Genomic DNA, 27,991 nt, shown 5'->3' with positions numbered 1-27,991 from the left:
AAAACTAGAACCGTAAGGAAGCCCTGCTTAGCCAGTCAGAGCCGGTTCCAACTCACCTCGGTCCCCCAGTCCCCTCAGCGTTCCTGTCAACACTGCCAAGCCCCGTTGTCTACGCGCGCTGGTTGCTGATTGGATCGGCGGGGCCCACCGTAGCAAATCAGAATATGCGCCCAGCCGTGACAACAAAATACTGCGCCGCAGATCGGGAAACAGAGTTCACTCGGTTGTCGCATCTGTTCTGACGTATCAGACAGCATGGCGGCAGAGATTGGTAGCGATTCGCAGCTGAAGAGAAGAAGACGCCGGGACCCAGAGGGATCAGAAAAAACGGAACTAAGCGAGCGAGAACCGGCACTGGCAGTGGAGGGGAGAGAAGAAAATGATGATGAGAATGAAGAGCGCTGGGTCGGGCCTTTACCGGTGGAAGCAACACTGGCCAAGAAGAGGAAAGGTAGCTGCGGAGAGCCCGCGAGCAAGCTGGACGGCTGGCTTCTCTGTCCAAGTGGGAGGGTTGGTTTCAAGCACGCCCGCAAGCGGGAGATTGTGAGTTTGTGCACTTAGAACGGACAGTCTTTACTCCTCTTTACTGTATTTCCTCCCTAAATTGTGAATTGATGTTAGTATGGCGTGTTTTTCCAAAAGTGTAACACTGTTGATCCCTGATTATTAGAGATGCTACAAACGAGTACTTGTCTGTATTTCTGTGTTTGGATTCTTTAACTGACCTCATAGCTGCCATGTGAAGCTGCAGTTCCTAATATTGATTTAACAGGTGTGGAAAAGAGCTCTCGGAATCATAAAGACTTAAAATTTTAACCCCGACTCATCTAGTAATGAATTGTCAAACTCAGGGAAAGTTGCTTAAGCTAGGCTGGTTTTGAAGCCATTCTCGAGACAAAATAGAAATGTTTTGCCACTAACATGGGATAATAACAAGATTTTATATTTTAAAGGTTGATAAAGAGATAGCTTTTACTGCTTTAAGGGCTTTTCTAAGAACTTTTTCGTAAATATCTTAGGGGTGTGTGTGTGTGTGTGTGTGTGTGCGCGCGCGCGCGCGCGAAAGCTCAGTTCTGACTGTGAAACTACTACTTAAAGCCTTTCGTTTTCAGAACAAAGCCCCATGGATTATGAGGCTTTTTGTGTCTCTTTTAATTCCTCAAGCAGGACTCCTAATTCTGTCCATTCTCAAAACCCTACCTTTCCTTGAGCATGGGCTCCACCTCTACTCTCCTGTCCAGATACTATGAATACTGGAATAATTTCCCTCATTTAACCATGCTAGCTTTTTAACAGGTCTAGGTTTTAGGTGCAGTGCTTTTGAACGTTGTATAATGACACCCTTATAGTTAGCGCCTTATTTTTTCTGCCCAATCCTGCTTTTGCCTTCACGGCACTTACTACTTTTTGCAGTTGTGTATTTATTCTTGTGACTTTCTGAACACTACTAAACTAAGAGTGTAAGAGCAAGGATCATGCACTTTCTGTTACAGCCCTTGATACAGTGTTTTGCATACAGATTTAATGAACATTTTATAACATTTGCGTTGTTATTATTTCATTTAAATATTACTACAAGTACTGCTTAAATGGAAGGAATGGGGATAACACAGAAAGGAAAAACAAAAACTTTTTTAAAACCCAAATATTGAAATGTTGACAGAGGAAACAAGTGTCTTATAAACAATACAGTTGGGACAGAAATAGGTCTGTCGTGAAAAATCTTTACCTTTAGCCAGATTTTTCTTTTTTTTAAGCCAGCCAATGATGTATGAGTTGGGGGGGGGGGGGTCTGAAACTACATACAAAAGAATTGTTACAAAAATATTATATAAAACCTTATCTAAAATGACAAATGTTTGTGTGTACACTTTCACAGTGATATGGTTGTTTGACAATACATTAAGCCATTTTTGAAAACACTTATTATTATTATTATCACTATTATTTTATGTGTAGGGGGTGTTTTGCCTACATGTATGCCGTGCGAGTGTCTGGTGCCCAAGGAGCATCACTGGAACTAGAGCTTCAGAGGGAAGAGCAGCCAGTACTCTTGAGCTCTGAGCCTTCTGTCTGGCCTGAATTAAGCTGTCTATTTTATTTCGTGTTGGTGGGACCAGAGATGCGGGAACACGTTACGTGGTACAAGAGTGGAGGGCAGAGGACAACCTCGCATAGTTGGTTTTCTGCATCTCCCTTTATGTGGCTTCCAAGGATGGAGCTCAGATTGCCAGAGGCAGTCATCCTTACTCTGAGCCATCTTGCCGGTCTTAAAATAAACTGTTTCTTAGGGAAAATAATTATGTCTTTCCCTTCTTTGTGCGCATGTTCCTTGAATATATCCAAATGAATTCGACAACAAAAGCAATCTGGAACAGATAGGATAACATTTATTACAGAGAATTCCAACAAACAACAGCATTAGAAAGGGAACGGAGTATCACTTTTATGAAAGTGCCAAAATTAGCAGCCCAAGACTGGTGTAAGCTCCAAATGTTCCTCCTGCCCTAACATAACTAGTGTATGGCCCTCATTTTCATTGTCCTGAGTTCCTAGAATTAATGCTGTAATTGCTCCAAGCTGAGAACTAAAGAAGGAAAGAAAGGAAACTTTTTAAGAATATATTTTTAATTATCACAAAACACTAGTCCTACCCCTTAATATACACCACAAGAACCCAAAAAAGGCAATTTAAGAAATTGTTAGTAGGCACACATAAGAATGGAGATTCTGTTACTCCAAAAGATTCCTGGAAAAGCAGTTTACTGTACATAATTTTGAGTGTACCATATAGCAGTAACAAGAACCTAACAGTTTGTCATGTTCAATTTGCCAACTTTTACGTTTGTTTGATCATTTTATTTGGAAACCATACCTTTTTTAAAAATTAATTTTACTAGTATCATTACTAGTCATGGTTCATCATAAAATTAAGATTTTTCTGATGTGCATCAATTTTCCGTTTTTCCAGGTGTTACATTCTTAGAACACTATCTGAAAGGCACTCAACTAGATGTGCTCAGATTTTCTTAGCTCTAAACATTTGTTTCATTTGTTTTCATGTTTCAGTTCCTTATAATGACTCTTTAATAGAGGGAAAGTATCTTTAAACATACGTCGTACAAATAGCTGTCTGTTTTTGTTAAATTAACACTTAATACTGGTTTCTATATGGTTATATTGTTTTTTTCATAAAGCTTTAAATTTCTTGGAACATTCATATTAAACCAGAACCATTCATAATTATCAAAAGCTTTGAAACAGGAGCTGGAGGTATATAGCTCAATTGTTAGAAGCACTTGCTGATCTTCCAGAAGATCTAAGTTTGATTACCAGGACCCACATGAGACAGTTCATAAACCAGCTGTGTTTCCAGTTCAAATGGATTCAACATCCTCTGTTGGCCTCATCAGGTGCCTGTACACATCCGGCACACACTGGTACAGACATAAAACAGTATTCCTGTAATACCTGAGAACCAGTCATAGTAACTTCAGAAATAATAAAACATAAGTGGTATACCAAATATTTGATTTTTGTACCCCATATGTTTATTGAAAAATTAAAGTTTAGAAGATAATATAAAAATTTAGAAAATTCTAAATAATCATGCTAATTTCATTCATTAAAAAAAACTTTTTACCCCCTCCCCCAGTTCTAGAGTTTGAAAGAGTCTACCTTGAAAATCTCCCCAGTGCATCCATGTATGAGCGCAGTTACATGCACCGAGATGTTATCACACATGTGGTGTGCACCAAGTAAGTATACCATACTCTCTTTTTCACTGTTTTAATTTTACCTTATGTGTATGGGTGTTTCCATGTCTCTGCACCTCCTGCATGCCTGGTACCTACAGAAGCCAAAAGAGTGCCTTAGAGCTCTCCAAATCAGCATTACTTTGTAAACGGCCATGTAGGTGCCAGGAATTAAACCCAGGTCCTCGCAAACAACAGGCAGTGCTCTTAACTACTGAGCTGCCTCTCCAGCCCCAAGTATATCACAGAATACATTCCCAGAAAAAAAAAATCTAAAGCTTAATCATGAGTGGATTTACAGAAGTAATTTGGGGATTTCATAGATTCAATTCTGTAAGGTCTGCAATAGCCGAACAAAGCCCTGCATGTTTTCTTACTTAAAAGAAAACATCCTGTCAGATAGAACTCTGTGTGTGTGTGTGTGTGTGTGTGTGTGTGTGTGTGTGTGTGTGATTTTCATTTGGTGATGAAAATCAGTAATAGCTGAATCATGTTGTAGAGATTTCCTACGAAAAAGGTGTATAAAGGTAGGAATGATAATAAGTTGGCCTCTTTGGCGTTTATAGAGAAGATAATGGTGACTCAGATCTGGAGTTACCAGAGGACCTTTAAAATGAATGTATAGGAAATTTGGAATGGTAGTAACAGTAAAAATGGTCCTCTGATATCTTTTTTTTTTTTTTTTTGGCTCATGATATGTATAGATTCTATCTGAGGTATATTTCATTAATTATCTCACTTATCTTAATAGTTTAAGTCTTAAAATTTTCATTTTATAGGTGAGAAAACTGTGGGATAGAGTAAGAGGCAGAAGAAACTAAAGAAAAAAATGAGAAGCTAAATTCTAGCTTATTTGGGTTTTGAACCTGTGAGCAAGAGTAACATCAAATTCCTATTTTTAAAAGGAGCACATTGGCCATACTAACTTGAATGCTTTCAGATAGGACAGAAATAGGAATGGGGAGAACAGGAGAAGAGTCTACTCTTGATCTCTTAAAACTAATTGCATTTGAGATATAAATCTTTCATATGTTAAGAATAGGATAATTCTGAGCAAATGCAGTTCCAACTTGTTAGTGTATAAAGCACCTGTAGATATTAGCATTGCTTTTCTAGCTCAAAGCTGTAGAGTTCAACAAAAAGGTATTTGTGTTGTTGTTGTTGTTGTTTTTGCTTATGTTTTGGTTGGTTGGTTTTTATTTTTGTTTTTGTTTTTTGTTTATTTGGTTTTTCCTGTGTGTGTCAGTCTGTGTCTGTGTGTCTTTGTGATTTTGTGGTTAAGTAAATCTAAAGCTATCACCATATATGATGTGGTGTAGTGTGAATAAGTGTAGTTGTCAGAGTACTAGTAGGTATAAAATACTTAGTGTATATGCACTGTGCTGAATAAATGGTTTCAGTTTTTACATGTGTGAGAGAAAAACATCTGTTAAATCTTTTAGATTCTTAAAATACATTGAATAAGATATGAAATAAATTTATGTTAGGAAAGTAGTTTGGATATTTATAATCTTTTGAAAGGTAGAAAATTTTCTCTTTAAAAGACTGTCGTCAAGGTAGTTTTGGCAGTAAATACTAAAGTCTAATGGTTCCAGGGAAGATTTCTCTTTTGTTTGTTCGTTTGTTCGTTTTTGTTTTGAGACGGGATCTCCCTTGTTACATGTGAAAGCTGGCTTTCATACCCCCTCTGTGTCCTAGGCAACCTTCTTGCCTCAACTTCCTGAGTAGCTAGGTTTGTACCACCAGGCCCAGCTCCATATTTGTTTGGTTAACAGTAAGTCCTTTTTCAATTCTGAACCCACCTCTTGGAGTTCATATTAGTTGTTGGTAAGGAAAATTTAAAAACAACATCAAAATAATAAAAACCTAAACTAGATGTGGTGGGTTTATATGCCTAGAAACCCAGCTCTAGAGAGACAGGGGCAGGCAGGAGATCCCAGGTTCAACACTAGTTAGCTCATACTGTATATACCATGTAGTGAAAGCTTGTCTTAAAAAGACAAAAAGCCTGTAGCTGAAGTAGTCAAATGCTGTCAGTCAGTGTTGGCTTTGGCATTATTCAGCTCTGTTTTGGAAATTAACTTTAAATTTTTTTATGTATACAGAACAGATTTTATTATCACTGCCAGTCATGATGGGCATGTCAAATTTTGGAAAAAAATAGAAGAAGGAATTGAGTTTGTTAAACATTTTCGTAGTCACCTAGGTAAGAGTTTTATAATTTTTTGTAGCTCCTGTTTAAGCTGTCCTGTTTAAAACTTCCTTTAAAATATTGTGCTGTTTTCCTTTGAGTCATGGGTCTTTATTTTTTTGTATTTACCAGAAGGTTTTACTTTTCTCTTTTAAACTAGGCATCATCGAGAGCATTGCAGTTAGCTCTGAGGGAGCATTGTTCTGTTCTGTTGGTGATGATAAAGCAATGAAGGTGTTTGATGTGGTAAACTTTGACATGATCAATATGCTGAAGCTTGGGTAAGTTTCTACACAGCGTGTGCGTGCGTGCGTGCTTGCGTGCATGTGTGTATATGTGTGTGTGTATGTGTGTGTGTCTGTGTCTGCATGCGTGTCTGTGTATGTGCGTGTGCACATGTGTGTGTGCCCGTGCGTGTGTATGTGTGTGTGTGTGTCTGTGCATGCATGTCTGTGTATGTGTGCATGCGTGTGTATGTGTGTGTATGTGTGTGTATGTGTATGTAACTTAGTAAAGTAAGTATAAACTGAACTTTATCATATCACAGGCTACTTTTAAACAGAATATATTATCTTACTATTTGTGGATTTACATGGAAAAGTCAGGAACATCCTTGTATTATTTGGAGGCTTCTGCTCTTTTCATTGACACAAGTTTTCTGTTTGTTTGTTTTTCAAGATAGAGTTTCTCTGGATAGCCCAGGCTATCCTGAAACTCATTCTGTTTATCAGGATGGCTTTAAACTCAGAGATTCCCCCTTAAATTTTCCAAACAGTTTCACAACAGAGATTCATCATATCTAGCTAATACCACCTAGTAAATTGATGAAGGCCCATCATGCCGCACTGCTGACAGAATAACTTCCTTGCTATATTATACTTACTTTGAAGATACAAACTGTATTTATCTGGTTTATAGATAAGTTTAAAATTTGCTATTGATTTTTGTAGTGATACTGATGTTCAAATTATGTGGTTGAGTAGTACAATAATAAGACTTGCACACTGTTTTAAGCATGACTTTTTAAAAAATAATATACTATCTATATCCAAATAAATGTCAACTCGAAAGTCATACTGCTATCAGAATGTTTGGGAACTTGCTGTGCTTGAATGACATAACCACAGACCCTAAGCTACGCAACTTTAAAAAGCAAGCTTTTGCCCCCAGCTCTAGAGTCCTGGAAATCCAAGGTTCGTTGCTAGCAGTTCCCTTTCTTATGAAGCTCTCTTCCTGCTTCTTAGCATATCCTTGTTTAGTTAAGAAGACAGGAGTTGGGGCAGATAAGGTCATGGACTTATTAGATTGGTCCCCCATCCTTACTAGCTCATTTAGTCCTAAATCTAGAAAGATTTAGCTACCTAAAAAGTCCTACTATAGACTGTATTATGTCTATAAATCAAATCTAACCTTTGGAATATGTTTTCTATTCAGATTTTATGAGCCACAAAAGATAACCAATGTTAACTCTATTTGGTTAGATTTACCTAACTTGGTCTTCTCTTATTCTCCAGTTTGTTTCCCCAGACATTTGCTATTTTTGAAAATAACAAATAATTGAACATTAGCTCTTTGAGAATACTCAATAGAAGTTACAAATGAAGAGTTCAAGAAAGGTTTTGAGCATCTGCACCATGGTGATTGGTATAACATTGTAACATTAAATTGACTATTTTGCAGAAACAACATATAATAAAAGTTTGGTTTATAGAATAAATACATCAAGTTCGTTTTTACACATTGTTTGTCATAGAACATGTTCAATGCTTACAATTTTAATATCGAGGTAAGGCAATAGTTTTCTTTTGAGCACAGTCAGAATCTGTTTTGATTATAAATGTCCCAAGCATGGATTTATAAAGTATACTATTACATGGTAACCTGTTAAAAAGGTATACATATTAACTGTTTGTAGACACCCAATGCCTTAGAATACCCTACGGCCCAGATATGGTTAAGTTTCCTAACTACTGAAGGGAAACAAGTATGCATTTCTCCTGTTGTGGGATGGTGTCATCATAGGTGGTGTTGTTACACTGATGACTGTAGGAAGAGGGAATTAAGGACTAGGCTATAGCTCGGGTGGGGGGAGCACTCAGTATGCAAAGGCCCTGTATTGTATTCCTAGTACTGCAAGAGAAAGGAGTAAAAAGAAAGTTAGTTGCTATTCTAAGTAGTTCCCTCCCCTGTCTTTGTCATTTAAGCAAAGAATCCCAAACTGAATAATGGTGGGCTGGAGGGGGATGCTTATTGCATTGACCTTCCTTATTCTCCTTCTCACTTTACACCGGCTTTAGCTATTTTCCTGGACAATGTGAGTGGATATACTGCCCAGGAGATGCCATCTCTTCAGTTGCTGCTTCTGAGAAGAGTACAGGAAAAATTTTCATTTATGATGGTCGAGGAGATAACCAGCCACTTCATATTTTTGACAAACTCCATGTATCCCCTCTTACTCAGATAAGACTAAACCCAGTTTACAAAGCAGTGGTGTCTTCTGACAAATCTGGAATGATTGAGTACTGGACTGGACCACCGCATGAATATAAATTCCCTAAAACTGTGAACTGGGAGTATAAAACGGACACAGATTTATATGAATTTGCCAAGTGTAAGGCGTATCCAACCAGCATATGCTTTTCACCTGATGGGAAGAAAATAGCAACCATTGGATCAGACAGAAAAGTTAGAATTTTCAGGTTTTTAACTGGAAAACTCATGAGGGTCTTTGATGAATCGTTAAGTGTAAGTACAATTAAATCAGATTTTGCTTTCCTAATAGTCTTATGTTTTGCTACTTCATAAAGGTTATTTTTCTACATAACGCATATTGATGGTTATTTTCTCATATCACAGATAGCAAAGATACTATTCAGTTGTCTTTAACCTTGCCTTGATGCTCTTTCCTACTCTGCTCATGTGATATTTCTTCATTATTGTTCTCAGCATTTGTTGAGATGATAGGACTGATACGACAAGAGGAGATCAGGATTAAAGCTATGATAGAAGTTGAGATTCAGAGAGAATTTGGCAAAAGAAAACCAAGTGTCAGTTAAACTGATCGTTTGCAGTATCAAGCATAAGTATAAATGTGTGTATAGAGAGTAGTAATAACTTAATCCTATGTTCCACAGGTGCTTGTTTTGTATATGGGAGATGGCTGCCTGCATGAGTGGAAAAACTGCAGTGACTTAAGACTATTTAGCTAGTCTAGCAGAACAGAAATTGAGTGTGAGGTCTTATCTGTTAGTATTATTAGCTGGGATAAACAGGACCACTGCATGTGTCAGTGCAGTTGTTTACCACAGAGACGAAGCTTTGCTACCACAGTATTGTAAAAAGATTCTATGGAGGCGTTTACCAAATTGGTCATTTATGAGTGTGTATATGGTAGATGACTGTCTGTAGAACTTAATCTTGAATCTCCCACTACGAAAAACTAGTCCAGCATTCTAGGTAATTTTGGGCACATAAATAAGCAGTACCTAAAGACATAAAAGCTAAACGGTAAGACATACATTCACAACGCAAACTCTTGTTAAGATACCTCTTGTTTCATGGCTCTGCATATTTTTCTTCCTTTGTCTAGAAAAAGTTGAGATTTTATAGTTAACATAAATATGAAACATATATAAGTAAATGGGATATAAGTCTACCTTACTATCATCCATAATAAAGTTGTTTTATATGTATGAAATGCTGAATAACGAGATCCTATTTTCTGTAAGGTTCTTAGAGTACTAATTCAAAGTATTCGTGATGTAACCCACACGAATGCATTAAATATCAAAAGTAAACCAAATTTCCAAGCTATAAAGGATTCCCCTAAAAATCATTGTTTTCTAAACACATCCATCTAATATTAATCAACTGCTCCTATCAAAATAACTTGAAACAGTTTCTGATGTCCTAATCTTGATATAGCAAGATGCTCATCGGGGGTCTGGAGCAATTGCCCAGTGGTCAAGAACGCTTTAGTGTTCCTGTGTGCAGTGTTAGACAGTTTATCTGTGTCTCCAGTTTGAAGAGATGTTACTTTCTCTTTTCCACAGGCACCCACATACATACACAGACACACATACACACATAAATAACTTTTTGGAAAAGTTATTCAACAAAGTTGAGTATTTGCCATGTATTCTTTCCATGATCCTTATACAGGACTTCACTCTGTGTGGCTCCATCGCCCGTCATGAATAGCTACTGTTCATGTGACTCACTTCATCTGTTTGCTCACTTGTTTGTGGGCGGCGAGGAAAGGACTTCCAGCTGGCCTGGAACTGCCTGTGTAGCCCAGGCTATTCTGCCTCATCGCCCCAAATGCTGAAACTGCATATTGACTAGCAGGTCCAGCTGCCATATCTAGACTAAAGAGAGATGAACGGAAAGTACCGTGCTTACAGCACTCCAAAGCAGTGATATGAAAACGTCCTTTTTATGTTTATTAACTTACAGAAATGATAATATTTTATGTATGCTAAGATGAATAAAATAAATTTCAACTTATTTACTTTATATAATGTACCTACTAAAATTTTAATTATGTGCGTGAATCGTATTGTATTTCATTGAAAGTGCTACTCTGAGGCTTCTAAAGGGCAAGCGTTTCATTTTTGTAAAGAAAGCATTAGTTATAGAAGTTAACTGGCTTAGTGTGTTAATTATTAGTATGATGTGTTTGGGGGATAGGAGGGTGATGGGGATCAAACTCAGGACCTTAAGCACTTAACCCTCAAATTAGCTACACATTCCTGAAAAACAGTTGTTATATGTATGTTGTTTTGTTTGAGACTTGGATTCATAGTCTGGGTCAGGCTAGGCTACACTCACTGTGTAGCCAGGCTACCATAGAGCTCAGTGCTGCTGCCCAGACTTTAGACTGAGGGATTCCTACAGCCAGGAACAACCCACAGTGGGCTTGAACCATGTGTGATTGAAGTAAACAGTGTCTTCTTAACTTCCTGTTTATAGGGTTTAGAATGCCTCTAAAGTTATATGAATATACAAATTCTTATTGGTCCTCAGTGTGTTCTAGTGTTATTCAGTGCTCAGTCTTAATTTATCCATGCAGGTGTGAGTATGTATTATGTAGTTACTTTGTTAATGCTTAGTGTATTTTCTAGATGTTTACTGAACTGCAGCAGATGAGGCAACAGCTACCAGACATGGAATTTGGCCGACGAATGGCTGTAGAACGTGAGCTGGAGAAAGTGGATGCTGTAAGATTAATTAATATCGTTTTTGATGAAACCGGACACTTCGTGCTCTATGGAACAATGCTGGGCATTAAAGTAATAAATGTAGAAACAAATCGGTAAGTTTTACCATGATTTGTGTATTTTAAATGCGGTTATTGGGGACCATTCCTCCATCAGGGGAACAATGAGAGTCTTGTTTGTTCCAGAGAAAGTGGGAAGGACCCAAAAGCCTAAACTTAACCAAATGTTTTGACTGGATCTTTCTGTGGTCTCTCAGTTGTTTGTAAATCTTATGTAAAAAGTTCCCACTTGTGTTTATAAAATAAATGGAAAGAAGGTATGCATTCTTTCAAAGCTGGGGGGAGGGGCAGGTTTTCTTTTTTTTCTCCTTTTTATTTTTTTAAAAGAAAGACAAGGTTCAGTCTGTATTTTGCTTATTGATTTAAATTAGCTAGTCTCCTGTTAAATGTTGCCAAATATTTTAACCACAGCATTCAGCATCACATCCTGCTAGACATAAAGGCAGGGCTAAAGTGCATAAAACCACGGTGAGTCTTTTGTGCAGATCCCCATTTGGTGTTAATACAGAGTATCTACAATCAGAACTATATCTGAGCGTAAGAAAAAGAACTTCGAGAGTATTTTGAAAAATTCTTGTTCTGTACATTCCTCCATATAAATAAATTTATCTGGTAGTTCTTAGTAACATAAAAACATTGAAAGCTTGTAAAAGAGTTATAATGATAGGAACAGCTTAAAACTTTACCCTCAACTTTTGGTGTGCATGGGGTATTACGGGGGTACCTTGTGATTTCAAATTTTACGGATATTCAAGTAGTCTCTCATATAAAATGCATGTGCTACTGTACATAAATCACATGTAGACTATTTGTAATTCCTACTATAAATGTTTTTTAAATACATGTACTATATTGGTTATGGAATAATGACAAGGAAAAATTATATACATGTTGAGTATAGATGATTTAATAAAAAATATTTTAGTCTGAAGTTTGAATCTAAGCTATAGAACCTATGGGTACAGAGGGATAATTGTATTAATGAGTGATTCGGGTCTGCTTTATTTGAGTGTGCGAATGTGCCAAAAATCAAGTTATTTGTCTTTTTTGCTCTCCACCTCATTTTTTTGAAACAGTGTCTCTTGCTGAACTCGAAGTTCACCTATTTTGGCTAGACTTGCTAGCCAGTGGCTCCAACGATCTGCCTGCCTCTGCCTTTGCCTCTGCCTTTCCTCCTCTCCCCTCTTAAAGAGTTGCAGATTTGTGCTTACATGGCTGTGGATGTTAGGAATCTGAATTCAGGCCTTTTACTCACTAAGCCATCTTCCCAGCCCCAACATCTTTTATCTTTAAAAGAACTTTTAAAGCAGTTGTAGGCTCACAACAAAATAGGGAAGAAACAGTTTTCCCATATATTCTCTGACCGCTCTTACAGCTCCAGCCAAGGTAACAGAAACCTAAATGTGATAGATCACATCACCTGAAACCTACCCACTGTTTGATAGATCACATCACCTAACCTACCCACTGTTTGATAGATCACATCACTTAACCTACCCACTGTTTGATAGATCACATCACCTAACCTACCCACTGTTTGATAGATCACATCACCTAACCTACCCACTGTTTGATAGATCACATCACCTAACCTACCCACTGTTTGATAGATCACATCACCTAACCTACTCACTGTTTGATAGATCACATCACCTAACCTACCCACTGTTTGATAGATCACATCACCTAACCTACCCACTGTTTGATAGATCACATCACCTAACCTACCCACTGTTTGATAGATCACATCACCTAACCTACTCACTGTTTGATAGATCACATCACCTAACCTACCCACTGTTTGATAGATCACATCACCTAACCTACCCACTGTTTGATAGATCACATCACCTAACCTACCCACTGTTTGATAGATCACATCACCTAACCTACTCACTGTTTGATAGATCACATCACCTAACCTACCCACTGTTTGATAGATCACATCACCTAACCTACCCACTGTTTGCACTAAGACTCCACCAAGTATTACACATTATGTTTGGACAAACGTGAAGTGCAGTGTGCCCATCACTGGATTACCAGTCAGAAAGCCTCTGCTTCAAGTGTAACTTCTGGAATGCCTACAAAGTACAGCTAATCTAACTGTTCACTAGTGTTACTACTGTTGTAAAACACGCTCTTGCTGTAGCTAGGATTACACACAGGCATGAGCCCCATGCTCAGCTACCACTACTGTTCTTCTCTCCTACTGTTTCTGCTTCCAGAGCACCATGTAACAGTCGGTCAGCATTTAGCCTTTTCATTTCCTTCAGGGAATAGCAGTTGAAATTCTTCTATATCTTCTATATCCTGATAGCTCAATTTTTAAAACCTAAGTAATATTCCATTGTCTTTACAAACAATTTAATCGTCTGTTTTGCAAGCTAATAAGGGACATCTTGGTTTCTTCCAAGTTTTGGCATTTATATTAAGTAAAGCTGTTCTAAACCTGAGCTGAATTGCTGGATGCTATGGTCCCAGTATGTTTTTATAAGAAGCCATTGTATTGTCTTCCAAAGTACTACCTTTTGCATTCCCACCAGCAATGGATAATAAATTCTTGTTACTCCAAGCATCTGGTACCCATCATTGTGCTGGGTTTGAGCCTTTCCAGTATATTCAACTTCTCGTTTGCATGTCCACCTGGTCTGATACGGAACATCTTTCATGTACCCACTTGTCATTTGTATATCTTTGCTGAGGTATTTAAGGTCTCTGAAGCCATTTTCACTTGGCTGGTTGCCTTTATTGTTGGTTTTAAGAATCCTTTGTATGTGATACGTAATGGTTCTTTTTCAGATATACTCAGGTATTCCAGTCTGTAGCTTTTTGTTTTCCTCATGATTGGATTTTTTTTAACCTAACAACTCCTATCAACTTAAAATACTATGAGGGCGATTAGATAGAGATATATTTAGGATAACTTTCATTAGTCCATTGAATATGGAAAACAGGTAGATGACTTAAATTTTTACATTATTTATTTGTGGTAGGGGAGCCCGTGCCACAGTGCATGCATGAAAGTCAGACAGCTTAGCGGATCCAGCTCACTTAGGCTACCCTGTGGTTCTTGGCGATGGAGCTCATGGTGTCAGGTACAGCAGCACTTGCCCTTACACACTGAACCAAATCCCTGATCCCGGATGGGGATTTCTACTTTTCAAGCTGTCACAATTGGAATTCTTTCTGGGTCTTTTTGCCTTGCATGTTTGTATGGTTCAAGTGTGTTTGTAGAGGTGTGTCTGCATGTGTATGCAAGTGATCAGAAACTCATGTTCATTTTAGCCTCCTCTAGCTAGCCAGTTTGCCCTGTGGAGCCTGTCAAAAGCACTGGGATCTGCCTGGATCTTATGTGGCTACTAAGCATCCAAATTCTACTCCTCAGACTCACAAGTCAGTTTGTCCACTGAGCTCTTTTCTCAGGCTAATTCTGGCAATTGTATTAGAGTAAGTTTATTTGTATGTTTCAGGTGTGTGCGGATTTTAGGCAAGCAAGAGAACATTCGAGTGATGCAACTGGCTTTGTTTCAGGGAATAGCCAAAAAGCATCGAGCTGCAGCTACCATAGAGATGAAAGCTTCGGAAAACCCTGTTCTCCAGAACATTCAAGCTGACCCAACCATAGTCTGTACGTCTTTCAAGAAGAATCGGTTTTATATGGTACGTGATGTTCCTGGAGACGGCCCTTGCGGAAGTGCTTTTTCCAGCCTTGCTGGGAGTGTTATTTTCTTAGAGAACGTTGGCAATGGAGCAGACTTCCTAAACACCTAAAACACCAGCCTAAACATTAATATTATGGAATTTTAAACTAAGAATTGATTTCTAAATCTCTCTGCAGTGTTTCCCATTATGCTTAAAATTTTTCCCATCTGGCTTCTATTACTGTTTGTGGTAAAATGATCAGAAACTAATAATTATGTTCATAAGTATATTTACTTTTGATTTGTAAATGTTGTACTTTTCAACTTTTCACTTGAACAAAATTTCCCAGAACTTACACATTTCTTTCTCTTTAGAGTTTATACATGTGTGTGTATCTATGGGCATGTAGAATACATTTGTGTATTTCCTTGACTTTTCATTCACTGAACAGTGCTATAGTGGACTATATTTCCTGAAATATCTCTTCCTCCTCTGCAGAACTGAGCTGCCCCTTGTTGCGATTGTTGCTCAGTGATCATTTGCTTTCCCAGCATTCATAAAGCCCTGGGTCAAACCCTAGCACTGGGAAGGGAATACAAAGATTGGGCTAAAATCAGTCTTCTGAATCCCTTATGAACAGTCACATCCATCAGGCAGACTGTACAGTACAGCGTCCTCTGCCGTAGCTTGTATCTTTTACACTACAGTCAGCTTTCTCAGATCTACGTAGGACTCTCAGAGGACTGTAACTGACTTATCACTTCTATGTCTTTAGCCTTTTTCCTTTTTATTTACTACACTAACTAGATTTATTCTATTTGTAGTAATTATTCTTTTTAACTATTTTTAGCTATTCTTTGTTCCAATCACATGTTTCCTTTCAACTTCTACTTAAGGGCCCAGCTTCAAAGTCTTTGAACGTCAATACTGAGCCATCAGCACCAGCTTGTGCTCTTCCAATGCCTCTCTGTATGGAACATGCTTTGGGGGTATAAAGCAGTAATTTGTTTGGAGAAATGGGTGTATCTGAGACACTGCTTTCATCCTCCAAATGATCTAACGTTAGTAATTACAGACTGCTGTGGCTTCACTATTGTGCGTGAAGTTTAATCAAATGACTGACCGGTTGTGATGTGCACATTCACTCATCTGAGGTCTCTGGATTGTAAGCCTCTCTGAAGAGGTCAAGCTAACATAATTGATAAAGTTATGACATAGCAAGTTTTCCAGCCCCAGTCAAGCCTTTAACCTAACATAGATAAATCTTTAACATGATAATTTTTCTTACAACTTCCAGAGTTATAATTAAAAACTCATTAATTATGCTAAATGAAAATAGTTGATCTGACTTTGACCTATAATTTACCTACTAATGAAGTTAAAATTATCAAAGATAATTCTTGATATATACTAATGTTTTTATCCATTTCATGAAAAATTTTAGTTCTTAAGTTATTATTTGGCTTTCTTTCCTTGGTTTACTGTAGATAGTTGAGGTATACATGCTCATTTTTAAGGTTTGAAGTCGAGGAATTTTTATTCAGCAGTTTCATCTAGGGAACATGATGAATTTTCTTTCAGTGTTATCAGATGTCAGCATCCTTAAACAATGCTAAGAAGTAACATTTATGAGTTTTATGTTCCTTGTTTTAAATCCAACATCATGAAATAAAAGTATTATAAATTTATATATATATGGTATATTCATAAATCCCTATTGATTAGTGAGAAAATGAAAAAAAATTCCCTTTGTCCAAGTGACATAATTAGTAAATAACAGAAATGGATTTTACTTGCAGATCATCTGCTGGTGAAAAGTACCAAGTTTCTGGCTATGACTAGAAGACTAAACTACTACAAGTACAAGTTACCTTGTTACGTGTGTAACCAAGAGAATTTCAACCCAAAGGAAACTGTATCACATTTGAGAATAATTTAACTGTCTTATGCTGGAAAATGATCCCTACAATGTGGATTGCTTTTTTTTTCTAATTAAAATTTAATTACATTATTTCCCCCTTCTTTTCCCTCCTTCCAACCGCCCCATTACTCCCTTCCTTCCTCCTCAAATGAATGATCTCCTTGTTATTGTTGCACATATATATTTCACATGTACGTAAAGGCATAAATGTGTAAGTGCAGTTTACTTGGTCCTTTTGGTGTTACTCGCATGTGTATGACTTCAGAGCTGGTTGGTATTAGATAACCAAGTAGAGGACTCATCTCTGGGGAGAACCACTTCTCTTGCTTTCAGAATCCTTAGGTGCTCCACTTCTTTCAGGTTGAGGACCTGAGAGACTTCCCTATGCCATATTAGCATTCAGATCTTATTATATAGCCATATTCTTAAGACATGGGTGAGGCTGCCCTATCATTTTTGAGAATCATAATCTTACAGCAGATTCCCTGGCCTCTGGTTTCAACAATCTTACTGCCCTTTCCCCCTCTTCCATGATCTCTCAGCCTTGGGTACAAGAGTACAAGGTACAGATGTATTCACTGGAGCTGGACACTACGTGATCAGTTGCTTTCTGCATTTTTTTGTTGTGGTGGTGGTGGTGGTGATTTTTTGTAATGGTTTCCATCTGTTGCAAAGAGAAGGTGTTTTTGTTTTGTTTTGTTTTGTTTTTTTGAAAAGGAATGACAGGTATACTTATCCGTGGATATAAGGATAGGTGTTTAGAATACAGTTAGAAATTATGCTGGTTTAGGAAAGTGATGGTTTAAGGTTCTCCTGTAAGATCCATGACCACCTCCCCAGGAAGTTGGGCTTCCAGTCCTGGACATGATTCCGTCCTCTTGTGTGGGCCTCAAGGGCAATTAGACAGCTGTTGACTCCTCTAAGATATGTGCCACTCTTACACCCTTAGGGATATCATGCCATGCTGATTATTGTTGTAGGTCCCAGGTATCACAGCAAGGTAGGTCTGTTGGTTGCTTTCCTCCTTCCAGTATGATGAAAGCTCATCCTTAGGGTGGAGGCTTTCAGCTCAGACTTAGCTCAGATTCTCAGCCTGTGTCCAAAGTACATGAAGCCTTACCTTCAACCTCCAGAGGCAACCATAGGCAAAGGCTATAACCTGTATTGTTTGGGTGGTTTCTTGGACTCCAGTGACCAACAACTTGTTTCTGGTACTAAGATTTTTTTGTTAGTCTATAGTTCTTGGGGGTAGCAGTGCAGGCCCAAACTGTATAACTTCATTTAAACTATGCATGCATACATGTATACTTTTATGTGTTATATGTATTTTTAGGTGGATAAAAAAGTTTTCCTCTCCGTTGGTATTGACCTCTCTGACTCTCCACAATTAAAGCTCCTATCCTAATTTCCCCCTTTTGTATCTCCTGTATCCCACCATGCCCCTCTCTAGCCCAGGGCTCCTTTTTAGTTTTCTGGTTTCTGAGGTTAATCCAGGTCTGTTACTTGGTAAGTTGTTTAATTCAACCGCTCACATTTCCTTTCTTCAGTTTACCAAACGAGAACCAGAAGATACGAAAAGTGCAGATTCTGACAGAGATGTTTTTAATGAGAAACCTTCTAAAGAAGAAGTCATGGCAGCTACTCAAGCTGAAGGGCCGAAACGAGTTTCCGACAGTGCCATTGTTCACACAAGCATGGGAGACATTCACATCAAACTTTTTCCTGTTGAGTACGTATAATTATTGTTGTCTTACATGAATATCAGTGTGTACATTTGGAATGTAACTTTGTTACTTTTACGAATTTTGACTTATTTGTTTAGATTAAAAAAAAAACCTTATCGTTAGCATTGATACCAGAGTTCTTCTAGAGAAAGATCAGTTTTTGGTTTTTTTGTTTGTTTGGTTGGCTGGTTTTTTATGTCTAATGTAGCTTAAAACTTTATTATAAGTCTTGAGGCAATATAAAGCAAGGTATAATTTTCAGTTATATAAAATTTATTTATTAGTATTTTGTGTATTTGAAATATCTTGGGACAATCCAGAATTCTTCATGCCAGGAGATAAGCAACTCAGTTTGTTTACCTTTAAGTTAGAGAAGTTTAATTATGTATTCCTCATTTCTTATTTTTTTAATAACTGCATTTAATTACATATTTTTATTTATATTTTAAATGTTATCCCGTTTCCCAGTTTTCCCTCCAGAAACCCGCTATCCCACCCACCCCCACCTACCACCCCCACCCCCACTTCTATGAGGGTGCTCCTTCACACACCCACCCACTCTCTTCCCCCTCCCCACCCTGACATTTTCCTACATTGGGGCATTGAGCCTTGACAGGACCAAGGGCCTCTCCTCCCATTGGTGCCCAACAAGGCCATCCTCTGCTACATGTGCAGATGGAGCCACGGGTTCATCCTTATGTTTTTTTGGGATGGTGGTTTAGTCCCTGGGAGCTCTTGGGGTCTGGTTGGTTGGTATTGTTGTTCCTATGGGGTTGCAAACCCCTTCAGCAATTTCAGTCTTTTCTCTAACTCCTCCAATGGGGACCCCATTCTCAGTCTGAAAAGGCTGCAAGCATCTGCCTCTGTATTTGTCATGCTCTGGCAGAGCCTCTCGGGAGACAGCATGCACTTCTTGGCATCCACAGTAGTGACTAGGTTTGGTGGCTGTATATGGGATGCATCCCCACAGTGGGCAGTAAGACGCAGGCCTCTTGTAAGGACAAAATATGCTGTCTCTAAAAGTGCTGCCAGTGGTAGGACAGTCCTAACATGCGAAAGGCCCTTACTCAGTCACCAGCACTGCACAAAACAGAAGACTTCCAGCAACCGAATGAACAGCATAAGAACTTCATCAAAGGTGTTTATTTTGAATATAAGAATTTGGTACTAAGTAAAGAACTAATCAGATTTTTGAACAGTCCTTTTCAACTGCTTGGTTCATATTCATCTTTGAATCTGTGGAATCTGTTGACTGAGTACTTGAGGCAAGATTCTCTTGATTCCCCCTTTTAGCCTCAGATCTGAGAGGTATGGTGTGATAATGAAAAAATCATGAAATAATTTCATGAGATTAATAATAGACTAAAATTCACAATCTTAGTGAATGATTATCACTTAAAGTTGATGAAACTTAGAAGATGCCATTTCTATTATTAACTGAGCTATAACATTGTTTTTATAAGAAAAATACTTTTCTCAGAAATAAATATTACCATGTATGGTTTTTTTTTCATTTGTTTTTGTTTTTGAGACAAGACAGTTTCTCTGTGTAGTCCTGGAACTTGCTTTATAGACCAGGCCGGCCTAAAACTCACAGAGTTCCACCTGCCTCTAAAGGCCTGTACCACCATGCCTGGCTACATGTGTGTATATTAAGGTATTGTCACTATCATCAAAATATGCAGTCATGTAGAGACAGAACATAAGAACACACTACCTGCATCTCCCACTGTCATTTATCCTGAGATCAGATTATGGAAGACTATCCTGATGTGTTTAGAAGATCCTGAGAACATTAGAAAATGGAACTTAAAAATTTTTTGAGTAATTTCGTATTTTTAATATATTATAGGTGTCCCAAGACTGTAGAAAATTTCTGTGTTCACAGCAGAAATGGCTATTACAATGGGCATACATTCCACCGCATAATTAAGGTAAATCATACATCTCCTGTGACTTAAACAAAAGTATGTTATTATATAACCAGAACCTAAGTCTCGTGACTCCTGCCTTAACACACACCATGTTATGAGAAGGCAAGACAGAAATGGGTGATAGAAGCCAAATGAGAGTATGGTCATGAATGTGAAGAGTGTGTCAAGACATATATATTGACCTAGTAGCTAAATAAGGCAGAGATCTAGAAGACAGAAGAGCAATAATGACACATGCGACCTCAGAACCTGAGGAAGAGCGAGCTTGGTCCCAGAACTTTGTACAGCATTACACAGAGTGATTGGTTACTGGTAGATCAGAAATGGCAAAAGGAAAAATCAGTTACTAAAGTTCTGAGGAAGTTAGGAAAATGGTCCACTAGGAAAGCCAGAGTGTTTGAGGAATGGACAGGAACAAGCATGAGAGCAATTGTGTAAGGCACAAGAGCCTATATAAATCCTCTTTCTGTGGACTGTCAGGAAAGGCAATGCATTATAAGATACTTGCACTTGTTTCAGTGATTGAGTAAGTCGTGATTCAGCAATTCTAACATCTAAACTTACTATGGGGTTCATGGAGTCGTGCAATAATTTAAGGAATTTGGGAGATTTTACTGACTACCAAGTACTCTTGATACAGAGATAAAACTGCACTTGTATACCCAGATTACATATAGAAAGATAAGGTATTGTTTTTATACTTCGTTACCAGGGCTTCATGATTCAGACAGGAGATCCAACAGGCACTGGTATGGGGGGAGAAAGCATATGGGGAGGAGAATTTGAGGATGAATTCCACTCAACATTACGACATGACAGACCTTACACACTCAGCATGGCCAATGCTGGATCAAATACAAACGGATCCCAGTTCTTCATAACGGTAGTGCCAACAGTGAGTATATTACATTGTCTATAAATGAAATTAATGGTTTATCATGTGAGAATGTGAGTTTGACAGGGTATCTGCATTATTCTTTTCTTATACTATTATATCTGTCCAGTGGAAGACGAAAAGAATGTAGAAATTTAATAGAAAATTTAAACTATGTAGCAGGTGAATTTGGAAAATGCTGTTTTTATCTAGTAGGAAATACAATGTTTCATGTCAGGGAACTTGAGTTTCTTCTCCTGTCTGCCACTCATTTTTTGCAACTTGGAGCAAATGATTTCACTTGTGGCCAATTTCCTCATCCTTTGAATTTTGAGTGCTTTTTTTTTTTTTTTTAAAGACAAAATCATATATATAAGCAAGCCCAAACTGGCCTTTAACCTACAGTTCTCCCACCTCAGCATCAGCCTGTCAAGTGCTGGGGTTACAGATGTGTGGTACCATGCCTAGCTTCATCCTTTGATTAGAGAAATTAAGATTGTAATTTCCCAGTTTTAAAATGGCATCTTCACAACTTTGTGTCTCTTACTGAGTGTCAGTCATACTCAGTGGCATTCTAGGCAGGAATTGTATTACTCAGTCACACTGCACCAGCCTGGCAGCTGCAGTGCAGATTTGAGGAAACGCAGTGTCAGGGTACAGAGATCATTCTGTATACAGTTCTCCAAAAGCAGAAAAAGTACTCAGTGTAAACTGAATTACACAGCAAACAATAAAGGAAAAGGATTTATAAGTCTCTGCTAGGCTCATGGTCTAATGGAACATTCACAGTGCTTTCGGTGGTGGTGCTCCCAGTCCTAGTAATGAGGAGGAAACACTTCAGTCGATAAAAATCTGTTAAGTAACCAAGCCACCATGCAACCTCTAAATTATGCCAAAGTACAATCTTCTTAAACCATTCTAGATTGTCACGCTTTTTCAGGTGACATTCCTTTGGAAAACATCTGGAGGCTTATTTTCAAACCATTTAAAGTAACTTACCACTCTTCCAACTCCCTTTGGCCTAAATAATACAGAAATTAAGATTTTTGTATCATAGCCTCATCTAGTGATCTGAACAATCTGATTGAAATTTAAAAAGAAAAAGTGCACCAATGTTTTGCCTTCTCAATAATTCTTAAACAATACTCTTTAACAATAGGGCAGCACTTATGCTAGATGTTGTAAGCACTGTGCCTTTATGTACAAGGGACCGTAGCACTTTGTTATGATGGGCAGACCAAGGGATACCATGGAATAACTTAAGGCTTTTTGCCTTTTCCATATAAACTGAAAATAACTTTTAAAGCTGAGTATTCATTGTCAAAGTATGTACTAAAATAAAGTGAAATTTCAATTCTCATGTTTGTTCACTCAATGGATGTGATTTCATAAATTAGGGTTTACCAACATTTTCCTTTTTTTTTTTCTCCATTATAGCCTTGGCTTGATAATAAGCACACTGTGTTTGGCCGAGTGACTAAAGGAATGGAGGTGGTGCAGAGGATTTCCAATGTTAAAGTCAATCCCAAAACCGATAAGCCTTACGAGGATGTCAGCATCATAAATATCACTGTCAAGTGAACTGTGTTTGTTACAATCACAGAGTACTTAAAATAACACGAGACTGGTTCACATTTAAAATTTGCTGAATATGTAAATCATGGTTAAAAGATACAACACTGTATTTTTGTATTTTTACTTAAAGGTCATTCTTTTAAAACTGCCTTTGATTTTTCTTGGAATATTTCAGATCCTGAGGGGTGACAAATTGAAATGTACTAATTTAAGGCAAAAACATTCTTTTATCGGTAAATTCTGATATTACTCAAATTTGGTATTAAATAATGGGTTGGCACACATTTCTTCATTTTAAAAACATGCCCTTTTAGGTTTAGTGGTCCTTACAAAAAAATATCAAAAGGTATATATTCCTTAATATCATACAGTATCCTTTCAGATAGAAGGTCAAATGACTAAGTCTGCTTTTTCTATCAAGTTACCATCAAGAGCAATAGCTGAGTGTCTGACAGGCTATCATTAGTGAAGTTTAGCTGTGAACTGCGCAGTGGCTCATGCCTACAGCCCAGCATGTAAGACGTGGAGGCAGGTCATCCTGGACGGCATCGTACCAGCTAACAGTAAGGTGTAACAGTAAGTGAATGGAAAGTCTTTACGGAGAGTCTCCACTTCCCTTTGCCATAACTGACATCCCAACTGCCTCTGGAGGAGGGCATCTCAGCAGCGCTGCTTGAGGAGCCCTGTTCCTACCACTGATGAATAGCATCATTTCATTTTATATGGAAGTGAAACCTGCAAGACTGAGAAGTCTAAATGTGCCTTACAAGTGAAGGCACACTTCTCCTTTTAAAAACATTTTTTTTCAATAGACCAGAGAGTGTTTATTTGACCAACTACGTGCCTTGAGCCTTGAGTATATTCCCATAAATACCACCTGTTATGCTGTCAATGTTGACAGGAAGGAGGTTCAAAATGTAGCTGTGATATCCCCTGTTCAGAATGAAACCTGTTAGGTGACTAAGCCACATAACATCAGAAATGAAGCCCTAAAGAAGCCCCATATATGCATTCAGATGCCATCAAACACGGAGGTAGGTGTTGGCTGCTGTAAGCTTAAAAATAATTTGAGCTACTCCATTAATAATTTTGCTACATTTACCTTATTTCGTAGCTACATGTGTTATACTTACCTGATCTTGCCTTTATCAATTCCTAAAGCGATCATGTAAAATTTTGGTAGTAACTGCTATCGAGTGGTAATGCCGCACTCCTCAAACGTTAAGTATTTCACTTTTAGTGAAGCGTCATATGCATCTAGTGCGTCAGTCATCCCTGACACCATTTTGTAAAATGAGAACTTTTCTCATGTGTAGGTATTAAATATGTTTCAGTATTTAGACAAATTTTTCAAACTCACCCCACCGCCTTTCTTGGTGGGGATGGCAATGGAAATCTAGGTTTTGTTAAGCATGATCTCTACAACTTAGCCTCATCTCCAGGCCATAAAACCACTGTCATTACAATGACATGTAATGAACCATGTAAATGGCTGTTTTAAATGTTCTTTGTTCTCCAGTGAAACAGACTAAATCTAAATTAACCTTGTTTTTTAACCTTTGAAAAATCTCAAGAATTTCCACTTTTGTTTATGGAAACAATTTAGCTCTCCCTTCAGAACAGTTTTATTTTTTAGCCTTTTATGTATATGTTAACTACACAGAAAATAACTTATTTCTAAACCTTTGTATTACCAAATAAACCTTCTCTCAAACATGATAGGTAAGTCTTTCTCCAGTCTTACATGTTTCAGTTTCTTTAAGCATAGCACAGATAATAAAGTTTGTCATTTTTCCTGTGCTGGGGATCACACCCAGACTTGCTAGACAAGTATTCCTACTATTGAGCTGTGTCCAGTTTTAATGACTTAAGTTATTACCTAGCATGGTACTAGATACACGATTTTTAAACAGTTTTTAGAATAACAGAGCTCCTTATAACTTAAACATTTTATTGCTTTCTATACTGATCACATATGTAAATACAGTAATGGCTTCTGGTGGCTGTAAATCATTTCTGACTTACAGACCAGAGCTACGTACACTTGACACACCTGCTGTACATGTTTCATACAGTAGTAATTAGATGTAATATAGGAATTCAGAGACAGAAGGCAAATCCTACTATGCTGTACTTAAAGCATCTGTTGATTCTTCAACTTGACGTTTCCGTGAAGAAAGTAATACAATCTCCGCAATGACTGCTCAGGGTCTGAGCACGCACAGTAACGGGAGCCCACCCACGAGAGTAACAGACTCTAGTGTGTCTACGTCAGCCAGATCTAAGCACAACTTTAAAATGAGGTTAGCTATATTTTAAGAGTATGAACTACAAAGTTTAACAAAATTAGTGAAATAACAGAGTTCATAATTTACGAGAAAAGCAAGTTCACATCTTAGTGTCAACATATCTTCGTTACTGCAGAAAACAACTCAAGGTCTCACAAATAAACGCAACGTCTTTATTTTTCACAGTTACTAAAATCAGTCAAAATTAAATAATTTAATTACAGTGTATTACATATGCACACAAGCTATGTGTAACAGCGTGTTGTTACACTCTTGAAAAAGGGAAAATTATTATATTTTTATTTACATGTTGCCCATAATGTTCGATGGACTTTTTGTAGTGCTGTTTTCTAAGTTAAAAAAAAGGGTTATTTGAGAAAAACTGAACCAGAACATTGCCACCTAAAAATCACATCCTATTGTCAGACATCACTGTCCTTTTAACAATTGCACTAAGATTTAGCTCTCAACTTCATCCTAAAGTGAAAGCATTAATAACAAGAAATCTACCTATTTAAATATAAGAAATCATGCTTCCATAATAAGAGTATCTTACAAATAAGAAACTATAGAGAACACAAAATTTAACTTTTATTCATAACACTCCCGTAATAAATGTAAACTTTTTAAGTTTCTTTTACTTTAGATGTGTTCTTCCTTTTAACTGAGACCTTGTCCTAAAGAGCCTTGATCTTTTTTATAGTCTAGTAAATGCACTTAACTTGGGAACCATGTTAAAGAAATTAGCATTCCCCACTGTGTGAAAACCTTTCCTAAGGTCTAGGCCGTTTTCTATTTAGGTCTCTGTGTGTTTATGTAAAGGTGACTGGTTCTTCATGTGACTTGTGGCACTTTACCAACAGAGGATGCACTATTACTTAGCCTAAGTAAGTGTGAACGAAAGGACCAATTTAGGGCTTTGACCTAGGAAATAAACCTAGGCCCAGTCCTAGAAATGGTTTTTATGAGTGAAGATCAAACAACTTTCACAGTTCTATTGTTCGTAATTTAGTTCGGGTCTAATGCTCAGGTCCACTTAGATAACATTCATTCTCATTGTGCGTTATGCAGAATGCTTTAGGAGAGCGTTATAATAAAACTGTAGGGGAAAAAAACCCTGATTTTCTGTATTTGATGGTCCCCAGCACTAATAGATGTTATGCTGAATGTGAAAGTCAGGTAATCCTGTTACCCCAGTACAGCTTAAATTCTAGTCCACGACTGCCAACAATGAGTAAAAAGGAGGGGTAAAGAAGCCATGTTTCCATAAGTTCTGTTAGGCACTCCACTGCCTATTTTTTCAATAAAATAAAGGAGCTTCTACTCATTCTCTGTGGCCACTTCTCTCCCAATGTACAGGTCATACACAAAGTGTACAAAGTTTCCAATGCCTAATGTACCTTTTAAAAGTTTATATCCAAAAAAAAACAAAAGCAAAACTATTTAACCAATGTAACAGGATCACTTAAATTTGCCACAGAATAATTTTTAAAAGCAATGGTACATTTCTCAGTCCAGGATTCATACGTACACATACTAAATTATCATACTTGAGATGTAGAATTTCTTAGAATGCATTACATGCAAAGTAACTTTTAACCATAAGCTCGAAACAACTGCTGCAATAGAATCAAGCAACATCCAACACTCCGGCAGCCACAAGTTGCCGGGACAGCCAGTCCAACCCTTCGTAGAGCCCCATACCACTTCGAGCATCACAGCCCTGAATATACCAGCTCCTTCCGCAGCATAATTTATGGAGACTGAGAAGTTCGGTGATTTCTTCAACCGAAAGTGCCCCAGCGACATCCTAAAAGACACACAACGTATAACTTTTATCACTTTTTCCAAGGGATCATTTTTTTTAACTCTTACTAATTACATAGAAAACTACTGATAATACTGTAATTGAATCCTAAACAAAACCTACATTCATTTTCAGTAATTATTCTAAGATTAACTGAAAGACTTAAGAGAACGTTTTGGTTACAATTACCTATAATATATTAAGGAGTTCATAATGAAATCAACCATAGCTATGATATGGTGGGTGGGGGAGCACCATCTCAGAAGCAAAGGGGAGAGAGGACCAGGATGGGGGCAACATTTGGAATGTAGATTAATAAATTTTTTTTAAATATTACAAAATAAAATATTAACTTTTTCATTCTATTCCTGGAAGGCCTTATAATATGATCAGATCTATTCATCTTCATCCTTTCCTCTATTTTCTTCATCCTTTACCTAAATTTAACATATCGGTTATTTTGACGCTCCCATAGCCATGCTACTATTTCTAATTCATTACCTGTTTGTTAGCAAAAATCAAGAGTAAGGCGTCTCGGAGTTCTTTTTCCGTTAACGACTTCGCAAGTTCCTGTTAATATTTCCCTCACATATAAACCCAAAAACATCTCTAAGTTCAATCCTACCATAATTTTAACTCCAATCATATAAACCAACCCCCACTATAAGCCATTCAAGGGATCAAACCCAAGGTTATGCATAGGTTGCACAGCAACACTACCAATGGGCTACATCTCCAGCCTTTTGTATTTTTGAAACAAGGTCTTATTACATAGCTTAGGCTAGCTTTGAGATTGCTGAATATGCCAGGCTAGCCTAAACTCTTCCTATATCTACTTTTACATCCTTTCCTTATGTCTCATAGCATTCTGTTAATATTGAAGTTATTTTCCAATTTATCTGTATTAGAACATAAGATGAATGCATACATACATACATATACAAGGATGCATTTACTTGACTCGTGTGTGTGTGTATACTATAGGATAGCCAAAGTAAC

General features: G+C 37.6%; 3 protein-coding genes across 13 annotated transcripts in view; 1 reads left to right on the top strand and 2 right to left on the bottom strand.

Moving 5' to 3' along the window:
- The window catches only part of Cenpk (centromere protein K), a 60,996-nt gene extending 60,799 nt beyond the window's left edge, over nt 1-197 (bottom strand). For 2 of the 3 annotated variants that reach the window (NM_001399198.1, NM_001399199.1), the window contains exon 1: nt 57-93. The gene's annotated coding sequence lies outside the window, so the exon portion shown is untranslated. Of the gene's footprint in view, nt 1-56 lie in introns of all 3 variants that reach the window. The other variant, XM_008760667.4, reaches the window with a different exon arrangement.
- On the top strand, nt 108-24,616 carry Ppwd1 (peptidylprolyl isomerase domain and WD repeat containing 1). Of its 6 annotated transcripts, XM_063281506.1 has the most exons (13): nt 383-451; nt 2,468-2,495; nt 3,318-3,323; nt 3,656-3,758; nt 5,861-5,961; nt 6,107-6,227; nt 8,244-8,691; nt 11,070-11,260; nt 14,698-14,887; nt 18,338-18,519; nt 20,367-20,448; nt 21,161-21,343; nt 22,760-24,616. In XM_063281506.1, the coding sequence occupies exons 1-13, from the start codon at nt 383-385 to the stop codon at nt 22,901-22,903; spliced, it is 1,848 nt and encodes a 615-aa protein (XP_063137576.1). In that variant the 3' UTR covers nt 22,904-24,616. The 6 variants fall into 6 exon arrangements, with proteins under 6 accessions (XP_038957858.1, XP_038957859.1, NP_001099876.1 ...); NM_001106406.1 differs by lacking the exons at nt 2,468-2,495; nt 3,318-3,323 and having other exon boundaries at nt 118-451; nt 22,760-23,277; XM_006231887.5 differs by lacking the exons at nt 383-451; nt 2,468-2,495; nt 3,318-3,323 and adding an exon at nt 522-543.
- Nucleotides 24,617-25,335: 719 nt separating this feature from the next.
- Trim23 (tripartite motif-containing 23) overlaps nt 25,336-27,991 on the bottom strand; it is a 32,832-nt gene continuing 30,176 nt past the window's right edge. For 3 of the 4 annotated variants that reach the window (XM_063282615.1, XM_008760684.4, XM_008760683.4), the window contains one exon: nt 25,338-26,995. In XM_063282615.1, the coding sequence (XP_063138685.1) occupies nt 26,816-26,995 (180 nt within the window). In that variant the 3' untranslated portion in view covers nt 25,338-26,815. 4 annotated transcript variants of the gene reach the window in all.

This window comes from Rattus norvegicus, chromosome 2, assembly GCF_036323735.1.
Source record: "Rattus norvegicus strain BN/NHsdMcwi chromosome 2, GRCr8, whole genome shotgun sequence".
Classification (NCBI taxonomy): Eukaryota; Metazoa; Chordata; class Mammalia; order Rodentia; family Muridae; genus Rattus; species Rattus norvegicus.
The sequence above is the reverse complement of the archived record's forward strand: the minus strand, read 5'-3'. Positions and strand labels throughout refer to the sequence as shown.